Source organism: Loxodonta africana, chromosome 22 (genome assembly GCF_030014295.1).
Source record: "Loxodonta africana isolate mLoxAfr1 chromosome 22, mLoxAfr1.hap2, whole genome shotgun sequence".
NCBI lineage: Eukaryota > Metazoa > Chordata > Mammalia > Proboscidea > Elephantidae > Loxodonta > Loxodonta africana.
The window spans coordinates 9374256-9396535 of record NC_087363.1 but is presented as its reverse complement, the minus strand read 5'-3'; the positions used below and the strand labels follow the sequence as shown (position 1 = coordinate 9396535).

Here is a 22280-nt window from a genome sequence, read left to right as displayed (position 1 = left end):
ACCAACAGGAAGGTATGGCCCGTCTGCTTCACTACTGATGTACAAACAATAGTTACAGAGCCAATTGTGGTAAGTGTACACATTAAGAAAGAATGCTTACAAATTTAAAAATACTTGTGGGACTGCAAATCCATTTTACTGATAATCCTCTGAGTTCTAGCAGTGAGAAGCTGTCTGTGATACAACTCAAGACATATTCTATCCCCTGTAGGTTTTCTTCAGGAAACAGCATTACATTTTGGACAGTGTCCTGTTGTTGTTGTTAAGTGCTGTTGAGTCAGTTCTGACTCACAGCGAACCTACACAACAGAGTAGAACTGTCCCAGAGGGTTAGCAGCCTGAGCTCTTAACCACTACACCACTAGGACTCCAAAAGAACCCACAGGACCATTTTAATAGAAAACAAGCGAGCTGGTTAAGACACCATTCTTGGGAGGTGGTAACAGCCTTTGGAAAGGATATAAGTAGTGGGAAAATGCTCCAGACTCAGTTCAAGTCTTTGTTTGTGGCATTTTAATAGGTGTGTGACCCTAAGTAATTGACTTAATGTCTCTGAGTCTTAGTCTCTTCATCAGTAAAATTGGAGTAATATCAAGATTTCACTCATAAGGCTATTGTGAAGATTAAACAGAAAACTTATGCAAAGCATGTAGCACTTGGTAAATATAGTAACTCCTATTTACAGTTTTCCCCCGAACAAAACACTGATTTCCTTAAAATTGCTGTGGTTATTTTCCGAAGCAAGCAATTGCCAACCCCTTTGCCTCAGGAGGAATGGTCCTACGGAAGGCCAAGGCCACTGCTTCCACTGCCCTGCAGCTCAGAATCCTGGGGCCTTGGGCTGGGGCAGTCTCCATTCTTCTGTATGGCCTTACCTCATAGTAACTCTGGACGGCGTTCATGAAGGCTTCGTCAGCCACGATCTGGGTTTCTCCATTGAGGAAAGCCTGGAAGCGGTCCTTGACGGTCTGGAGCTGCTGTTTGCTGATCTGTAAGAAGCAGAGAAAGAGGGGGCAGTGAGGACTTGTTCTAGACAAGCGTCAGGCTACTTCACAGCGAAGATGCACAGGCGCAGTGGTGTGCTGGGGCCACCTTTCACGGGATTGCGAGGCCCAATTGTTACATTTGCAGGAATTTTGCCAGCTGGTTGTTAAAACATGGCCATTATTAAAAGATTTCAAAATATAAACTCATAATTAAAAACAAAGGTAATACATACATACTCAAAACTCATTGCCTCCTGATGATTGTATCACGTTTTACTATTATCTGATCTCTTGAGGTCACTCATGTCAACTGTATTTGTTTGGTGGGAACTATACATGTGGTGTGCTGTTGCATGTCTCTGCCTAATTCCGTGTTCAATGACGTCTCATTGGCAGGTTGGTTATAGCCAAGGTTAGAGTATTTACACCAAGGAAATTGGTAAATGCTACAAATCAGGGCTTTTTTTTTTTTTTTTTTTTGAAAGCCAATTGTTAAATATTTAATAAAAAAGCATCCTGGGCAGGCCCCTGAAAACCTGTTGCTGTCAAGTCGATTCTCATAGCAACCCTGTAGGACAGAGTAGAACTGCCCTCACAGGCTTTCCAAGGAGCAGCTGGTGGATTCAAACTGCTGACCTTTTGGTTAGCAGCTGAGCTCTTAACCCCTGTTGCCAATGAAGCTGTCAACTAATAGGTTCTTGTCAAGCAGACTAGCAAATTGAAGTTAGCCAGACACAAGACTGGAAGAACAGAAAGGTTTATTCACAGTTTACAAAGTGGGAGACAGGCAGGGTTGCATGACCTAAGGCTGCCAACTCCCTGAACCAGGGCAGATTTGCTCCCTTTATAGGGAGTGACATACATATGCATGAACAGTGAGGGGAGGATCTTCAGTCTTGTGATGCGTGCCCACGCCACATAATTTTAATGAATGGGTTTTTGCACATGGCTCTAGAAATACTGTGTACAGCCCTGAAAAAATGGTGATGGCTGGCTCCTGCCACCCCATGAAGGTCATATAGTGGGTAGGTTTGGAGTCAGTATGCCTGCGCCTCAGCCTCCTGCCAGGAGAAGACAGGAAACCTGGGGATTCAGCCAATCATGGTGAAGTGCTGTAAAAGTTGTAATAAAAATATAGCAAGAGTAGACTTTTCTTAAAAAATAACCATTATGGGATGGTTAATAACCCTTAATAACCCTTTCATGACTGCCTGCTTCATTAGGGCTCCAAGAGTCCCTCGGGTGGTCTAAAATACCCCACAAAGAGCATCATGAAGATATGCAGAAGTTTTCAAACTGTAATGCTGTTGTTACATTTATGACCATATGATGAACGACACTTAGGTGCAGAACACACTTCCAGGTTGTATCATACATGTAGAATTACATGTATATTCAATTCCCTGTCATCTCAACCCATCCCGGCCTTTCTCTCCCACTCAGGAAAACATTTCTAAAAGAAGTCTCCCCTTTAATGGTCTGACAGAGACTGGAGAAGTCCCCAAAACTATGGCCCCTGGATACTCTGTTAACCCAGAACTGTAACCATTCCTGAAGCCCACTCTTCGAAGATTAGACTGGCCTATAAAACGTAAAATAATGCATGTGAGGAGCAGATACTCGAGACCAAATGGGCGGCTCCTGGCCGGAGGCAAGATGAGAAGGCAGGAAGGGACAGAAGCTGGTTGAACAGGCACAGGGAACCTGGGGTGGAAAGGAGGAGTGTGCTGTTCCATTGTGGGGGTTGCAGCTAATGTCACAAAACAACATGTGTATAAATTTTTGTATGAGAAATTAACTTGAGCTCTAAACTTTCACTTAAAGCACAAAAAAAAAAAAAAAAAAAAAAAACCTCTCCCTATTCCCTCTCCTCCAGCTCTCATCAGGCATGTTCTGCTGTCCTTCCAGCTCAGTACAAGCAGCACTACCTCATGAAGCCCTTCCCAACCCCTAGCCTAGGGCAGGGCCTCCATTCATGCGATTCTGCAGCACATGCTTTATTTTAACTACCTGTTAGTTATGATTAAATTTGTTAGATAACTTGTCTTTTCTTGCTATTTTGTTCATTGGTGTTTCCCCAGGGTCCAGTTTAATGCCTTACACAGGGCAGGTGCAAGATAAGTGCTTGTTAAACGGAGGAATAAACGAACTTTACGAGAGATATGTTATTTTAGGATATCCTTAAATCCGTTCTAATTTATACAGAGAATGTCAGCTAAAAACGGTGCCACTTTAATTGTTATTTGTAAAAAGTTATGCTTCATACTTGACAGTGGAATACTGTCTCTGAGAGCTGCTGTCTTAGTAGGAAGAGTAAGAAGATAATCTCAGACCCGGCTCTGTTGCCCACTGTGTCTTTTGGAAAAGCCACTTATACTCTTTGAGTTGGCCAAGAGCAAAGAGCTTTCCTGAAACAGGACCAGGTTTAAATAGATAAATGTTACCTCGTTCTCAGTTTTTTCGGCTGGAAAATGGTGATAATTCTAATTACCTGCTGCCTTGGGAGGGTGTAATGGTTATTTTATGTGTCAGCTTGGTTAGGTTATGGTTCCCAATGCTTGGCCAAACACTAATCTAGTTGTTGTTCCATAATGTAACCTAATATAAATTGTAATGTAATTGTCTTCCATAATGTAATCTAACAAAACAGTAATTTGAAGTCACACTAGTATAGGGTAGATCCCAAATCTAATTACTTCTGAGTTATAAAAAGACCAGAATAGACACAAAAAAAAACACACATATGGGGAGGACAGAAGCCATGTGAGGATTGCCAAGGAACCAAGGAAGGTCCAGGGCTACGGACAAGGAAGGACTCTTCATGGCCAGACCCTGATTTAGATTTCCATCCTCCACAACCGTGAGAAAATAAATTTCCGTTCTTTAAAGCCACTCACTTGTGGTATTTGTGTTGATGCAGCACTAGATCACTAACACAGTTGGTTATGGGTATTCAATGAAATATGTTTTTTTTAATTTATGAATTGTTATATAAATTGAAAGTACTTTTATAATTAGAGTCAATACAAGTCTTGCTATAGGAGTTACAGTTTAAGGGTATAGGAGCCTCCAGATGGCTTGACTTTTGACTCAATCACGAAAAGCCAACATGGAACAGTATTTTGAGAATGGACATAGATGGGGACTTGGGTGCATGACTTAGGGTGAAACCTGGGAAAGACAGAATAATGGACAGACACAAGAGAAGAGGTTTCTACCAGGTTCACATTTGTCATGTTCCAGAGGACCACTGGCCAACGCTAGCCATGTGTAAATTCTCATTTTCTAGTAGCCACATTAAAAAAACAAAAAAACAAAAAACAGTTGAAATGAACTTTAGTATACCTTATTTAACACAATATATCCAAAATATTATCAACTCAACACGTGATCATTATAAAAAACTATTGATGAGCTCTTTCATATTTCTCTTTTATATGGAATCTGGTTTTATTTTATACTGACAGCAGATCTCAGTTGAGATGAACCACACCGGAAGTATCAGCAGCCACATGTGGCAGCGGCTTTCTGTGGAGCAGCTCAGGCCTGGAGCACAAAGGGTTCACTTGTCACCACTTAGGCTTTCCTGTTCTGACCTAAGGATGTGGGTATCAGTGGGGTTGTATAGAAAATTACAGTTCCTTTATATGCACTTGAAACCACTTACAATAAAATATGAGGCAGCGATTGACTTGCTCATAAAAATGATACCATAATGGGAATTTCTTTTAAACAGGCTACTTTTAACTGGCCTAAGTCATAAATCCTTACAGAACTCAACCAGCCAAGGCTTCTCACAGAATGCCTTGCTCAGAATTCTTCCACAGCTAGGTCAATACCAGGCTTGTGTGATTTTGAAGAGCAGGGTGGTAGGGCAAGAAACCTGGTTTTGCCTTAAATGCCTAAGTAATTGAAATAAAATTAGGTGCCATACAACAATCGATTGAGACAGATTGCCGACTTGGGCTAAATCCATTATCTCTCTAGCCTTTAGAAATAAGCATCACCTTCATCTGTTTTGGAATTTTACAGAGTGCCTTACCATCTGCTCAGCCTTGTTCTAGGGCCTGAGGGTTCAATGGTCAACAAAATACACCCAGTTCCTGGCCTCCCAGAGCCTCGTAGCTGGGGTTACATACTGCGGAATCAAAAGAAACAGAGGATTGTCCTCAAGGAACTCATGGTCTAGGTGAGAGGAAAAGCATATAATTCCTCACACAAACTCTTTTAGGCTTTCAGGGGACAGAGATCACAGAATATCCAAACCCACTGCCATCGAGTTGATTCCGACTCATAGTGACCCTACAGGACAGAGTAGAACTGCCCCATAGGTTTCCAAGGCCGTAATCTTTACATAAGCAGACTGCCACATCTTTCTCCCATGGAGCGGCTGGTGGGTTCACACCACAACGACCTTTCAGTTAGCAGCCAAGTGCTTAACCACTGTACTACCAGGGCTCCTTTTACAGAATATAAAATTCTCAGAGAGAGAGAGAGAGAAAGAGGAAGGAAGGAAGGAAGGAAGGAAGGAAGGGAGGAAGGGAGGGAGGGAGGGAGGGAGGGAGGAAGAGAAAAAAACATTCAGGAACATTAATTTTAGTAAGTTCAGAGAACAAACGTTATGAAGCCACACAAAACATCTCACGCTTCCCTGGCCACATCAAGCTCCTAGCAGATAAATTAGAGGCACAGATTCCCACAGCAAAGCCATGCTGGAGCCTAAGTTTCACCACCCGCCAGTTCAAACTCACCACTTTCTCATCACTAATTAAACAAGCATAGTATTTAATTATTTAAAAGCGACTTACTAGCTGGGTCCCACTGGGAAAATGACAAAACTTTCTACACTTCATTTTTTTTTTTTCATCTTTAAAACGGGGCCAGTGCAGACCTCATGATTGTTGTGAAGATTCACTGGTTAAGAAAACTATTCACTGCAGAACCTGGCACAGAATGAATGCTCAGTAAGTCTTCACTGCTGTGATTATTAACTCTCACCTGTGTGTCTTTGTGGCGTAATGGTTAAGAGCTACAGCTGCTAACCAAGAAGTTCAATCCACCAGCTGTTCCTTGGAAACCTTATGGAGCAGTTCCATTCTTCGAAAACCCTGGTGGATTAGTGGGTAAGCGCTACAGCTGCCAGCCAAAAGGTCAGCAGTTCAAGTCCACCAGGCACTCCGTGGAAACTCTAAGGCGCAGTTCTACCCTGTCTTATAAGGTCACTATGAGTCGGAATCTACTCAAAGGCAATGCGTTTTGTGTGTGTGTCTTTGCAAACACTGTTCCCTCAAGGGTGCTTTCTTATGAGAAAATTTCATACCTATCCTTCAAAATTCAGTGCACATGGCTCTTTCCAGGTTCCCCTAGGTGGAGTTTCCTACTTGCTCATTACTTGTTTCGCAATCCTAAGGGTGCACGTATCATTCTGTAGAGTGGTTATTTCACACTGCTGCTCCTAGTATGTGCAGACACCGCCCATCTGTCAGTGGAGGTTGTGTGCTGCTGTGACGCTGAATAGGTTTCAGCCTAGGAAGAAAGGCCTGGCAATCTACTTCTGAAAATCAGCCAACGAAAACCTTATGGATCACAAGAGTCCAATCCACAACCAATCACAGGGATGGTGCAGGACTGGGCAGTGTTTTGTTCTGTTGTGCATGGGATTGCCATGAGTCAGAGGAAAACCTGATGGAAGCTAACAACAATTAACAATACTGCTCCCAGGCCAGGTCATGAGTCAAGAGTTGAGAACACAATCTGGGGTCAGAGGGATCTGGGTTCAAGTCCTCATGATAATCACTCCCTTCCAAACTATGTGACCTTCATCAAGTTACTTCCCCTAAGCCTCAATTCCTCATATGAAAAATGGAGATTATAAGACCCACCTCCCACTGTCTGGCAAAAAAGAACACTCAAATGCTAAGGTGCAGACCATCAACGTAATGGCCCTAGGGCCTACCCCATGTGGCTTCTGTTCACTCCTGGCTTTGTCCTGTCCCACTCTGCTCTTCACCTACCCTGCTCCAGCCACACAGGATGTCTTAGTCATCTGGTGCTACTATAACAGAAATACCACGTGTGAATGGCTTTAAGAAAGAGAAATTTCTTCTCTCACAGTCTAGGGGGCTAGAAGTCTGAATTCAGGGTGCCAGCTCCAGGGAAAGGCTTTCTCTCTGTTGGGTCTGGGGAAAGGTCCCTGTGATCAATCTTCCCCTGATCTAGGAGCTTCTCAGCACACAGAGACCCCGGGTCCAAATGACGTACTGTGCTCCTGACTCCCCTTTCTTGGTGGTATGAGGTCCCTCTCCACTCTGCTTGCTTTTTCTCTTTTATATCGCAAAAGAGATCGACTCAAGATACAACCTAATACTGGAGATTGAGTCCTGCCTCATTAAAATCATAGAGACTAGGGTTTACAACACATAGAATAATCATCACATCACAAAATAGAGGACAACCACGCAATACTGGAAATTATGGCCTAGCTAAGTTAACACACTTTTTTGGGGGACACAATTCAATCCATGACACTGAACTTTTTTTTCTGCTTCTCGAATACGTCCAAACCTTTCTTAGGTGAAAGCCTTTGTACATACTCTCCCATGTGGACACTCCTCCCCATCCTCCTCCCCACGGTTGCCGCCTTCTCGCCCTTAGTGATCGGCCTACCCAGCATTTCCCAGGAAGGTCTCCCCACACTAATCCCTCTCATGTCACCCTGGGCCTTGTGAATTTCCCTCACTGTCTTTACCACAGTCAGCATCTATCTTCTCGATGAAGATCAAAGACCACAGCCTTCAGTACAGATTACACCTCAACACAAAGAAAACAAAAATCCTCACAACTGGACCAATGAGCAACATCACGGTAAACGGAGAAAAGATTAAGGTTGTCAAGGATTTCATTTTACTTGGATCCACAATCAATGCCCATGGAAGCAGCAGTTAAGAAATCAAAAGAAGTATTGCATTTTGCAAATCAGCTGCAAGCGATCTCTTTAAAGTGTTCAGAAGCAAAGATGTCACCTTGAGGACTAAGGTGTGCCTGACCCAAGCCATGGTGTTTTCAATCGCATCATATGCATGTGAAAGCTGGACAATGAATAAGGAAGACCGAAGAAGAAGAATTGATGCCTTTGAACTGTGGTGTTGGCGAAAAATATTGAACATACCATGGATTGACAAAAGAACGAACAAATCTGTTTTAGAGGAAGTACAACCACAGTGTTCCATGGAAGCAAAGATGGAGAGACTGCATCTCACATGCTTTGGACATGTAATCAGGAGGGACCAGTCCCTGAAGAAGGACATCATGCTTGGTAAAGTAGAGGGCCAGCGAAAAAGGGGAAGACCCTCAATGAAATGGACTGACACAGTGGCTGCAACAATGAGCTCAAGCATAACAACTATCATGAGAATGGCGCAGGATCTGGCAGTGTTTCGTTCTGTTGTACATAGGGTTGCTATGAGCCAGAACTGGCTTGATGACACCTGACAACAACAAAAAAATCTGTTGAGCGAATAGGTGATCTTACTATGTGTACCAGGCATGGTGTTAGGCTCTGGAGGTATAAAATGAGTAAGTTACAATCTTAGCTCTAAAATGTCTTAAAGCTTAGTTTGAAATTGTGTATTTATCTTTAATTCTTTGCACCCCTTTGCCGACCACATTTGTGAATGAAAATCTCACATAGAAGCTCATATAGCAGCCAGTCTAAGGACAATCCGTGTGACAGAGTTTATCTCTGGGTAATAAAAGTTAGCTGACCTAGATAGGATTTCACCCTGGAGGTGACCTTGCATGAGCAAACTGAAATGACTGACGCAGAGTAGCTGATGGTAAAACTCTAAATAGACAACCACGCTTCTTCGAGCCACTTACAAAAGAAGCCTCCTAAAATAGAAGCCCATCTAAAAGTGGCCAAAATACATAGAAACCACTTGTGCATCAGGTCGGAATTCAGAATTGAAGTAATGAGTTCCAAGAGCAGAAAATCTGAAAAGATGAAAGGTAATTATTGCAGAAGAAAGTACTGTGGCAGCATTTGCTAGAACTATTGGAGCATTCTTGGTTCAGTCCACCTCATTAAGCAAGGCCCGGAAAGCCCAGGCAGTCTCTCATTTACTGCAGCATTCTGGAGAAGTGTGGAGTGGAGTCTAAGTGGAGGGAAAACCACACGTTCTGAGCACTGGACTCAGGAGAGTCGATGCTGAGGTCAGAGCGAGCTCAGGTCAATTCCTAGCTTTGATATAAGACCTTGGGCACGTAGGTGATGTTGGTTTTCTCCTCTGTAAATTGGGGATAAGTTTATCTAATTTATAGGAATACTTTGAGGACAAGATGAGACAATATATGCACACTCTCCAGTGTAGAGGAAGGACTCAGTAATAAAAACAACAACAATACTGATTATTATTACTCGGTTTTCCCTCATCCCTGCCTTGCTCTTTTAGTCACATTGTTGTTACCTTTTCTACCCCCTTCTTCCTTGGCCTTCCCATCACAGAGGATGGAAAGCCAAATACTCCTTTTCTTAGCCTCCATTGCAACTACAGTGGCCATGAGATAGAGGCAGAAAGCTGTAGAGGGTCTTCTGGGAAAACTTATGAAATCCCAATTAAAAGAAGTACACCAGGTAGTGTAACTTTGTCTTCCCCTCTACCCCTTTTTTCTGCTACTACTGAGAAGACAGACATAAGATGGACACCAAGCTGTGGTGTACATCTTGTGACCATGCAGACATGTTGGATGTTACCTTTATGAATAACCGAACAAGCATTTGCAACTAGCCCCTCTGGCCCGCACATTTGTGAGGAAAAATGAATCTCTGTTCAAGTCGCCGTGAGATTTCTCTTATTTGCAGCCAAATGCTTTTCTAATGGACATACATGGCTTTTCCCAGTCATGAAAATAAACATAGCTGTTGTTGTTAGGTGCTGTTGAGTCGACTCCGACTCAGTGACCCCATGCACAACAGAACGAAACACTGCCTGCCTGGTCCTGCACCACCCTCACAGTCGTGGCTGTGTTTGAGCTCATTGTTGTAGCCACTGTGTCAACCCATTTCCTCAAGGGTCTTCCTCTTTTTCATTGACCTAAGGAGCTTATTAGACCCTGGGTGGTACAGTGATTAAGAGCTTGGCTGCTAACCAAAAGGTTGACAGTTCAAATCCACCAGCTGCTCCCTGGAAACCCTGTGGGGCAGTTCTATTCTGTCCTATAGGGTCTCTATGAGTCAGAACTGAACATTTTTTTCTTCTTTTAAGGTGCTTATTGGTTAATATGCTTCCTATCACAGTAACAACTGCCTTATAAAAGAAACGGGAGCAAAGCTTGCCCCCAAAGAATGAAGCTAAAATGGGAGCATTCTAAGTACAAACTATAGAAAAAAGTGTCTTTGTGTGTGGAAAGATATTCTAATTGTACACGGTGGTGAAGTACTTCTCTGCTTAAAATATAAGATCAGCACTGTCTACTGCAACTTAATAATATGAGCTATGCTCTATTTCTTCTTTCTTTAATTGTGGTAAATATGTATGTAACAAACATTTGTATTTCAACATCTTCATGTGTACAGTTCTGTGACATTAATTATGTTTATCATGTTGTTGTACCCAGATATTTTTTATTACCCTTAACAGAAGCTTAGTGTTCTATTTCTTTTTTGAAAAGAAATCACTATTTTTTTTTTTTTAAAGGAGTATCACTCTTCTTCCTTATAGAAAACTAGCAAAAATGTCAAGTAAACAAGTGCTTTAAAAGTCATCAGTTAGCCTAGGGAGATGAAAACCATGTTTATTTAATTTCCTTTCCTTGAAGGTTATCAAAAATTTATAGTGGTCCATTAATTTTATTAACAAATAAAATATCCCCTTCCAAAACCAGATTAAAATATTTTCTACCCTTAAGGAAGTCTTGCTTCTGGGAAACTTAGAAGTTGTATTATTTTACTCAAATATTTACTTATTTACATAATATTCTTCTCATTTTTTTATTATGTAACATATTCTAGAAAAGGTGTTGTGAGTTGTATTTATTTGGTTTCAGGGAAAGAAGTCAATTCGAAAGACTTCACCATAAAAACATGACTGAATAATTCTGATGATAGAAGTTGAAGGGACAAAAGTAATGAAAATGGGAAGTTTCAATGAGGCTGGCGTCCCGAGTATCCACTGGGACATGTTTCCCAAAAGTCAACCATTCAAATAAAACGGGGATGAGTGTCCCTCTCCATCTACCGCCTATACCACTGCTATATTTTTCTTTAAATATATTTTAAAATCACTTCACTTTTTTAAACTGAAACTCATTCCAAGCAGTAATATCTGTGAAGCCACAGGTTCCATGTGCTAGCTCTAGTTAGAATTGATGTGCACCATCATCTCAGTGCTCACGTATCATGATGCACACCAGAACTGACGTGCACCATCATCTCAGAGCTCATGTACCATAATGCACACCAGAACTGACGTGCACCATCATCTCAGAGCTCATGTACCATGATGCACACCAGAACTGACGTGCACCATCATCTCAGCGCTCATGTACCATGATGGACACCAGAACTGACGTGCACCATCATCTCAGCGCTCATGTACCATGATGCACACCAGAACTGACGTGCACCATCATCTCAGCGCTCATGTACCATGATTCACACCAGAACTGACGTGCACCATCATCTCAGCGCTCATGTACCATGATGCACACCAGAACTGACGTGCACCATCATCTCAGAGCTCATGTACCATGATGCACACCAGAACTGACGTGCACCATCATCTCAGTGCTCATGTACCATGCTGCACACCAGAACTGACGTGCACCATCATCGCAGAGCTCATGTACCATGATGCACACCAGAACTGATGTGCACCATCATCTCAGCGCTCATGTACCATGATGCACACCAGAACTGACGTGCACCATCATCTCAGCGCTCATGTACCATGCTGCACACCAGAACTGACGTGCACCATCATCTCAGAACTCATGTACCATGATGCACACCAGAACTGACGTGCACCATCATCTCAGCGCTCATGTACCATGATGCACAGCTACCACAGCTTAAGAAATGCTTCTTTAGAAAGGTTTTAAACATCTGCCACACATAAAAGTTACTGCTTTTTTTTTTTTTTAACTTTAGGGTAGGAGCTCAATATATTTAATCACCACTTTTAAAAGATTAACTCTGAATTTTTAAACAACTGAAAAACAGGAAGGCCAATCAGCCATGTGGTCCTACAGAGCTATTCAGGCAGGAGAGAAAGGAGGAGGAGCGTGAGCAGCCACACAATCCTACACTGAAGGACTCCATGACCTCAAGGGAAATGACAGCCACTTAGTCATCGCGTAGGGTTCCTGGGTGGTGCAGGCAAGCAATCGGCTGCTACCCAAAAGGCTGGCAGTTTGAACCCACCCAGAAGCACCTCAGGAGCAAGGCCTAGTGATCTACTTCTGAAAGTTCCCAGCCATGGAAACTCACGGAGCACAGCTGTACTCTGAAACATACAGGGTCATTATGGTCAGAATTGACTCCATGGCAATCGGCTAAGTGATTTCAGAGACAGAATTCAAGCATTGATGGAGCTGGGACTCTCTCATAAAACAATTACTTAAAAAAAAAAAAAAAAAAAAGGAAAACAAATTAGAAAAAGGAATCTAGAGAGCGAGTAGGGGCTGAAGTGTTTTATGCAGGGGCGTGGGATGATTTGAAGGCATGCAGAATCAGGGAACAGAACAGAATCAGGTGAGTGTTTCACACGAACTGTCACATCTGAGGAGGAAAAGGTCTTGAACAGTGTCTGGAATCTCAGCTGGGAGAGGCAGGAATTGGGAGAAAGGAGGAGGGGCCTGGGAGGAGGAAAGATAAGGGCACTCTAGGATAGGGGTGCAAGGTCAGTACAGAAAGAGGGACCAGAAAATGGGGAGGCCTGCTTGGGGGAAAGAGCAAGAATGTCTTTTGTTAATTTACAATTTAGACCCTGAGGATTCCCAAAAAGGATGCGAGGCAGCTCTCAGTACCAGCCTGCACAACAGAAAGGTAGAAAAATAAAACTGCACAGAGGTATCGGAACTGCAACGGCAGACGGTTCCATAGGGCTGGCTCCCAGCTTAAAGAGACCAGCGTGTCAGCACATGAAATCACTACATCACCAAACACTACCCTGGGTCTGAGGAGCTCAATAATGAACTTACCAGTAGCAGTTATTTCCAGGGGAAAAGTTGAAAAGCACATGTCAGTGCAGTCTACGTACATGTTCTAGAAGATGCTTACATTGAACACCTCACGAACTGTGACCATGAGCCTCGCTGACACTGGTTTAGAGCAGAACCTTGCCCCGTCAGCCAACAGTGAGAGAAGGAAGGGTTGATCAGCAGTCGCTGTCAGGCTCCTGGGGTACTTGGGGGATGTGGAGACCTCGGCTGGGTGTTCCAACCATCTCCATTCATGATCCAGGATAGCAGGGGGAAGAAACACGGCAAAGTCTGAACGTGCTCTGAAACGGGCTAATACTAGAAACACACGTGGCAAACTCAGATTTTCTATAAAGGGACCCAAATATAGCATCGCAAACCATGCAGAGCTGAGCATATAATTTAGAAACAGGATATAGCGAAAGCCAGTAGAGTTCTTGAGTTCCATCATCCAATGCCTTGTGGCAATATGAGCCAGCTCATTTTGCAGACATTTCAGAGACCTTTCACTCACAAATGAGTTCTGGCTTATTAAAACGATGTTTATCATTGGCTCAACACCCACCCCCACCACCACCTCCCTGGAGGTTTCATGTTATTGATATTTTAAAGGCATTGGTGATTTAATTATTCTTGTTCAATCTGACAGAGAAATAGATTTGGCTCCTCATGGAAGCAGGGAGTCGGGTGAATGCCCTTCAGGTTGACTGAAGCCGCCTGTCCTATCCATAGACAAGTGGTGTTTATTTCATGAGTTGGTAAGCACTCAGGGGTGCTGGATAGAATATTACTGAAATCTCTTTGAGGAACTTTTTTTTTCTTCCTTGTAATATATGTCTGCAATCAGGAAACAATACACTTTTTATGCTGTGTCTAGAATATAGCCCCTATGGCTGATTAACGAGAGGTCAAACTTCATTTTTCTCAAGTTCAGACAATGCCACTAAGGTATCCTCCTCTTTTGGCTACTAAGGCCATTTAAAAGCCTTTCCTTCTGTCTTCTCCCTTCACTTTCTTTACCTGGCTAAGCCTTAAAAAAAAAAAAAAAGCCTTACGTGGCCTTTAAGACTTTGTTTAAGGTCACTTCTCTCTGATGGCTCCCCCTAACCCCTGATCCTGTGTCTCTGGACATTTATTAGAGTATTAATGTAAAGCATTAACATTCGGATGTGATAAGTATATATACACACGCACATACAAACAAAAATATTCTTTGCCGTCAGGTTGATTTCGACTCATAGCAACCCTACAAGACAGAGTAGAACTGCCCCAGAGAGTTTCCAAGGAGCACTTGGTAGATTGGACCTGTCAACCTTTTGGTTAGCAGCTGTAGCACTTAACTACTATGCCACCAGGGTTTCTATATATATATATATATATATATATATATATATATATATGTATATGTACATATGTATATACATATGTATATATGTGTGTGTGTATACATATATACACATATATACCTATCCCCAAGAAACCGAACTCATTGCCATCGAGTCAATTTCTACTCATAGCGACCCTATAGGACAGAGCAGAACTGCCCTGTAGGGTTTCCAGGGAGTGGCTGGTGGATTCAAACTGCAGACCTTTCAGTTAGCAACTGAGCTCTTAACCACTGTGCCACCAGAGCTCCACACATTTGTATATATAAAACATTCGCCATTTCAACATTTTTCACATGTAAAATTCAGTGACATTAACTACATTCACTGTGTTGTGCAGCCATCACTGCTATCCATTTCTAAATTTTTCCATCACCCTTGACAGAAGCTCAGTGTCTCCTAAGCAGTGATGCCTTCCCTCCCTCCCTCTCCCACCACTGGTAGCCACTAATAAACTTTGGTCTTTATTCATTCGCCTGTTCTAGATATTTCATATAAGTGGGATCATACAACCGTTGTCCTTCTTTGACTGACTTATTATACTCAGCATAATGTTTTCAGGGCTCATCCGCATTGCAGCACGTATCAGGACTTCACATCTCTTTATGGCAGTGTAATATTCCATTGTATGGATATACCACACTTTGTTTACCCATTTATCCAGTTGGTGGACATTCATGTGTGTCCTTCCCACTAGACTGGGAGCTCCTAAGTAGGGGTCACTGCCTTCATTTATCACTGGACCCCAGGTCCTAGCAGCAGCCAGGAGGCTCAGTAGATCCAGGGCTCACCATTTGCATCAGCATTACCCATGAAGCTTTATAAAATACACAGACGCCTTTGGCCCCACCACAAACCTACCCACTCAGAACGACGGAGGCGGAGACCCAGCTATATACAAGTTGAGTAGCTTCGCGAGCATTTCTGATGCTCAGCCAAATTTACAGCTGCCACAAGAGATGCTTGCTGCATGAGCTGAATGATGGTAGGTGCTTATAGAGGATTGTTTTTCTCTTCTCCGTAGCATGGACTGAATATTCTGCAATGTCTTCGCGTGAACTAGAGGCTATTTTTTCTGTGCAGTCCCAGAAGACTAAAGCAGGACCAGGTAGAAGGCACAGGAAAGGAAGTTCAAGGGCAACATGAGGATGAACTGGCTATTACTTGGAACTCTTTACAAATGCATCAGGTTGACATGTGGTGCAGAGAGTTTCCAATCACTGAAAGTATGTGCCTGTTTGGAGGGGATTCTTCACTGACCTGAGGGGTTGGAGTATGTGGCCACCGCAGCCCCTTGCACACAGATTTTATGACATTTTATTCTACAGGGGTATTTTCCAATTTTAGAGAAGTACAATCCATGGAATCAGAGGCAGTTAATTATCTTTTCTGAATGTGACAAATGGACCTCTGATTTTGAATTTCCTCCTGTCTCCTGGGGAAGCTGCCATGGTATGCCGGTAAAGGTTTAACAATTGGCTCTCCAGGAGAGAAAAAGACCAAAAAAATAAAATACAAAAGCCCTGGTTTGCAGTGTTTGCTGACGTACCTGTTGTCAGTATGTCAAGCACGGCTGATTTCGAGCTACCAGCGTGACAGCATCTGGCTCACCGAAGTCCTGAAATTCGAGTGATTTGTGCATACCATGGAAAGCTCCCTCCTTTTCCGTCCTTCTCCCCTACGCTTCCCCCATGTCTCTCTCTTCCTCCACCCTCTACAGCTTCATCACTATAAATTTATGACTGGGAAGACTTGAAACTGAAAGAAAATTCATCCCACTTCTTTACAATCTAGAATTCTTACCTGAAGAGCGCAGCTGGGAGATACTCATTCCCGTACTAACTCTTTCTCAACACAGAGCTCTCATCCATGCCTGCAATGCGTCTCCTCCCATGTCCCACTCTACTTTCTATACCCAAGTACAATGCCACTTCCTCCAGGAAGCCTTCTATGAACACCCAGGTTAGGCTACCTACCCCTACAGCTCCTGAATGTGCAGTACCCACCACCCTTGCTCTGTCTGTTGAATGTGCCTCTTTCGTGCTATAAGGTGCCCGTGAGGGTTGAGATGGAGTCTGTTCCAGTCACTATTGCATTTCTTGCGCGAGCAGAGTGCCTGGTACATGTTGTCGTTGTTGTTGTGTTAGCTGCTGTCAAGTTGACCCCTGACTCACGGCAACCCCAGGCAAAATGGAATCAGACCATTGTAATCCATAGGGTTTTTGTTGGCTGATTTTTGGAAGTAGGTGGCCAGGCCTTTCTTCCTAGTCCACTTAGTTTGGAAGCCCCACTGAAGTCTGTTCAGCAATCACAGCAACACTCAAGCCTCCAGTGACAGATGGGTCATGTCATGGCTGTGCATGAGGTACACTGGCCAGGAATCAAGCCCGGATCCTCCACATGGAGGGGGAGGATTCTATCACTGAGCCACCACTACCCTCTGCCTGATGTACCAACCAAACTCACTGCCATGGAGTCGACTCCAATTCACAGTGACTCTACAAGACAGAGCAGAACTGCCCCGTAGGGTTTCCAAGGTCATAATCTTCACAGGAACAGTCTGCTACATCTTTCCCCCACAGAGCGGCTGGTGGGCTCCTACTGCCGACCTTTCAGTTAGCAGCCAAGCGCTCAACCACTGAGCTACCAGCATTCCTTGCCTGATACAGAAAAAAAAATGCATATATCATAAAATACAGCTGGATATAGTTTTATAAAAACCTAAGTGGGAATGAAGATGGATTTGTGCTCTTTCCTGCTCTCCTCTGAGTTATGTGACTTTGGGTATGGTATCAAATTCCTCTAAATTTGCTTGTCTTATAAAATGGGGGTACTGATATTTATCTCACAGACCCTTAGATATTAAATTAGTAATTTATTAAGAAAAATTACCCAAGACCTGGAAATAAAGCTAAAAGATGACTGTGTGACCTTTCTCCTCATGCAAAGCATTATCTAAAAAGCCTGCCCAAAGATCCCTTATTCCATCTTCCAGAAGAGCAGGAGTTTGTTCGACTCACTTTTTTCTATTGATTAGGCCTCAGACTCTGTGAAGTCCGAGGTTAACTTGTGGCATATTGCTAAGTTGTAAACGATTTGTTAGAAGAAAAGCTAACCTCTAACGTTACGGGTTTACTGACCTGTGGACATTAACCAGTTTGTATGTAACTTAGCAGGCTTCCTGTGGCACTCCTTTTCCGAGACACAATATAAATTTCTAGTTCTCAAGTGCTCTTTGAACCAGGTTTTTCATCCTCCTGGTATCTTCATTAACAACAACAACAAAAAATATTGCCAGTGAGTTGATTCTGACTCTTAGTGACCTCATAAGATAAAGTAGAACTGCCCTGCATGGTTTCCAAGGCTATAAATCTCTATGGGAGCAGATTGCCACATATCTTTCTTCTGCAGAGCAGCTTGGTGGGTTCAAACCGCTGACCTTTCAGTTAGCAGCCAAGCACTTTAACCACTGTGCCACCAGGGCTCCTTCTGCATTAATAAATAAATCTTTCATAAATTCTCATTATGTATTTGTAGGATACTTGTGTTTTGAACTTGTTGAAAGATGTACTTTGACAACACATAAACAACTTACAGGGTCTGGAAGTCAAGAGCTACTCAATAAATTTTAGTCCTGATCTCTCTCCAGAATTCGGTTCCACATTAACAAAAAGAAGAGTGATGTTTATTAGGAGCCAACCTGCTTCAAGATCTGTGACTCTGGCTGCTGACATGAATGAGATCCATTGGAGACAGGCAACCTCGTGTTGCAGAAGGTGAGCTTTTCTGGGGGTGAAAGGACACAGGCGAATGTACTCACATTACCCGTAACCAGGGGGCTTGTTCCAGGGCAGGCCGTACAGTCTCTCCCGGGAGCGATACTCTCCGGGGCGGCTCATAGCAAACAAAAACCACCAGCCCTTTTGGAGCTGAGTCAGAGGCTGGCAAACACAAAAGCAATGACTGTGCTGTCAGAGCAACTCAGGGCATGTCAGGAAATACACTCCATTGATACACTTCTGTTTAGAGACATGCTCTACACAAACCTCATCCTTTCAAAGGACAAGCAGCTTTGAAGTTGGGTATGGATGGAAGCCCAAAGAAGAACAGACATGCTGGCTCAGCCTCCTGGGCCTCTGATATACCCAGGAAACAAGGGAGAATGGCATATTTGACAGCAGCACGGGCAGCGGAGAATCCTGGAGCAGAAATAGAAAGTGTTGTAAGGTGTTACAAGGCTTCCAGAAAGAGCAAGTTCGTGTGGGTGGGTACCAGGGACCAGAGTTGGGAGAAAACTACTCCTGGGAGTCAGGACGCACCAGTACTCGTATGCTGAAGGCTGCAGGAGTCTATGGGAGTCTGAGCGATCTGAGAAACCCATGAAAGACTGCACCCAGTCCCAGCAGACAGCAAGATGGCAGGGGTGATGTGGAGGCCAGCGTTCTGAGCTTGATTGTCTGATTTTAAAAAATAATGATAGAGATCAGAGGAAGCTTTACATCCTCCACGTCACTGAAATTCTTCCTTTTGGCCCCCACAATCCTCATAATTGGATTGAGACTTTTGAGTTCTAAGAAACGTTTTTAAAAGTGAAAATGTTGAATTTTATCTGTACCCTGTGATACTGGCAAACAGTATGGTTACAGAAAGCCTCACAACCTTTCTTTTCAGAGAATTAAAAACCCATTGCTGGAGGCGAAGCCAAGATGGCGGAATAGACAGACGCTTCCGTGGAACCCTCTTTACAACAAAGACCCGAAAAAACAAGTGAAATGAGTATATTGGTGACAAGCTGGGAGCCCTGAGCATCAAAGGCAAGCTTAGATAATGAACTGAGGGGCAGGGGGAGGAAGAGGTTGTTCAGAAGTGGAGAGGAGTTGCCCGACCGGAATCCTGGGGAGCCCTCAGGCACCATTCCCGGAGTGGTGGTGGCGGCGGCAGTGGCGGCTGGACTGGTCCTAGCATTGGGCCGCAGTTTCCTCAGGGAGAAGCAGCCAGCCACGCAGCCCACTCGCACCTCCGGAACCTGAGGAGAAGCGGGCTCTCGGCAAAAGCTAAGTACTTGCATATACTTTACCGTGCTCGCCCCCACCCCCCCGCCCCCAAGCTGGCTTCAGCGGCTGAATCCCTGGGCCTAAGATAGACCCTGGTGAGCACCTAGGGCCATCCTCCTGGCCTTGGGGAAGGAAAAAATTGGCAACTGGGGGGAAAAGATAATTTGCTAGCTGCATTAACAGGGGGAGCTCAGGACAGAAGTGGCTCCTGTCCAGGCATAAAATATCCATGGACCTTGAGCACCTTTCCCTTCTGCATGGACCTGTGTGGGCCTATATAGGTAGAATAGGTCCTTGTTGGCAAACTCCAACCATTTCAGCTGTGCGGTGGAGAGGTAGGTGTTTGACGTCTGACATTGCTTTGCCTATTAAACAAGGTCCTCACCTACCCACATCAGGGACCTAAGGACTGGTAGCTCCACTCAGGTCACCCAGCCACCCACAACAGGGGTCCAGAGATAACTGGTACCTCCTAGTCCTTGCAACAAAAACTTTGGGTGCCCATGGTCCCTCTGCAGAACCCACCCACCAGCACGCTCTAGAGAACAGAGACGCGTTTTCCTCAGAAACACTTGGGAATCGTTCTCAGCCCCCTGCCTTATTCAGAGTGTGACCCCCTGCTGCAATTAGATACTGGTATATACACCAATCACCCCGCCCCTCTAAGACTGTAGGACAGAGCCCATACCACACACTTGATATCAGCTACCTGGAAGCCTGAGCTGAATTCATACAAGAAAGCTAAATGGACAACTAGACTAATATACCTGATAACAGTAAGCCAGCTGGGGAAAGGACACCAGAGCTCCAAAAGTGAAAATAAGCTAGCTCACTCAAACAACCCATAGGGGTATACCAAAACAAAACAAAGCAAGCAGCTACGACATAGTAAGCAAGCAAAAACTAATACAATAACTTATAGATGGCTCAGAGACAACAGTCAATATCAAGTCACATAAAGAAACAGACCATTATCACCTCAACAGGCTCTCAGAACAGAGAATCCAGGGATCTTCTAGATGAACGTGCATTCCTGGAATTACCAGATACAAAATACAAAAGTTTAATATACAGAACCCTTCAAGACACCAGGAAGGGAATGAGGCAATATGCAGAATGAGCCAAGGGACACACAGATAAAGTAACTGAAGAAATTAGAAAGATTATTCAGGAACATAATGAAAAGCTTAATAAGCTGGAAAAATCCATAGACAGACAGGAATCAGAAATTCAGATTAACAATAAAATTACAGAAGTAGACAGCTCAATAGAAAGTCAGAGGAGCAGAATTAAGCAAGTAGAAGCTAGAATTTCTGAACTCAAAGATAAATCACTTGGCACTAATATATCTGAAGAAAAATCAGATAAAAGAATTTTAAAAAATGAAGAAACCTTAAGAATCACGTGGGACTCTATCAAGAGAAATAACCTACGAGTGATTGGAGTACCAGAACAGGGAGGGATAATAGAAAATACGAGGAAAATTGTTGAAGATTTGTTGGCAGAAAACTTCCATGATATTGTGAAAGATGAGAAGATATCTATCCGAGATGCTCATCAAACTCCACATAAGGTAGATCTTAAAAGAAAGTCACCAAGACATTATAATCAAGCTTGCCAAAACCAGAGATAAAGAGACAATTACAAGAGCAGCGAGGGATAAAAGAAGAGTCACCTACAAAGGAGAGACAATAAGAATAAGCTCAGACTACTCGTCAGAAACCATGCAGGCAAGAAGGCAATGGGATGACATATTTAAAAAACTGAAGGAAAAAATTTGCCTGCCAAGAATCATATATCTATCAAAACTGTCTCTTAAATGTGAAGGTGAAATTAAGACATTTCCAGATAAGCACAAGTTGAGGGAATTCATAAAAACCAAACCAAAAACTACAAGAAATACTAAAGGGAGTTCTTCAGTTAGAAAATCAATAATACCAGGTATCGACCCAGGACTAGAACACTGGGCAGAGCAACCAGAAGTCAACCCAGACAGGGAAATCCAAAAAAACGAAGCAAGATTATTAAAAAAAACACAAAAAACCCAAAACAGGTAACAGCGATGTTATTATACAAAAGGAGACAACATTAAAATATTAAAGAGGGATTAAGAAATGTAATCATATACCTTCCATATGGAGGGGAAGATACAGCGATAAAAAGAAATAAAAGTTAGTTTGAAATTTAGAAAAACAGGGGTAAATAATAAGGTAACCACAAAGGAGACAAACTATCCTACTCATCAAAATAAAATACAAGGGAAAAATAGACTCAGCAGAAACAAAATCAATGACAACAAATATGAGGAAAGGACAATATATAAAGAAAATATACTCAGCACATAAAATCAAATGGGAAAAGAAACTGTCAACACACAAAGAAAGACATCAAAAGGATAGCACTGAATTCATACCTATCCAAAGTTACCATGAATGTCAATGGACTAAATGCACCAATAAAGAGACAGAGAGCAGCAGAATGGATTAAAAAACAAGATCCATCTATATGCTGCCTACAAAAGACACACCTTAGACTTAGAGACACAAAGAAACTAAAACTCAAAGGATGAAAAAAATATATCAAGCAAACAACAATCAAAAAAGAACAGGAGTGGCAATATTACTTTCTGAAAAAATAGACTTTCAAGTTAAATCCAT

At 43.0% G+C, this 22280-nt stretch overlaps 1 protein-coding gene across 7 annotated transcripts in view; it reads right to left on the bottom strand.

Annotated features, from left to right (window-relative positions):
- The window catches only part of CADPS (calcium dependent secretion activator), a 580697-nt gene that overhangs the window by 438974 nt on the left and 119443 nt on the right, over positions 1-22280 (bottom strand). For all 7 annotated transcript variants that reach the window (XM_064274284.1, XM_064274283.1, XM_064274286.1 and 4 more), the window contains one exon: positions 876-989. In XM_064274284.1, coding sequence (XP_064130354.1) covers positions 876-989 — 114 coding nt within the window. The remainder of the gene's footprint in view (positions 1-875; positions 990-22280) is intronic.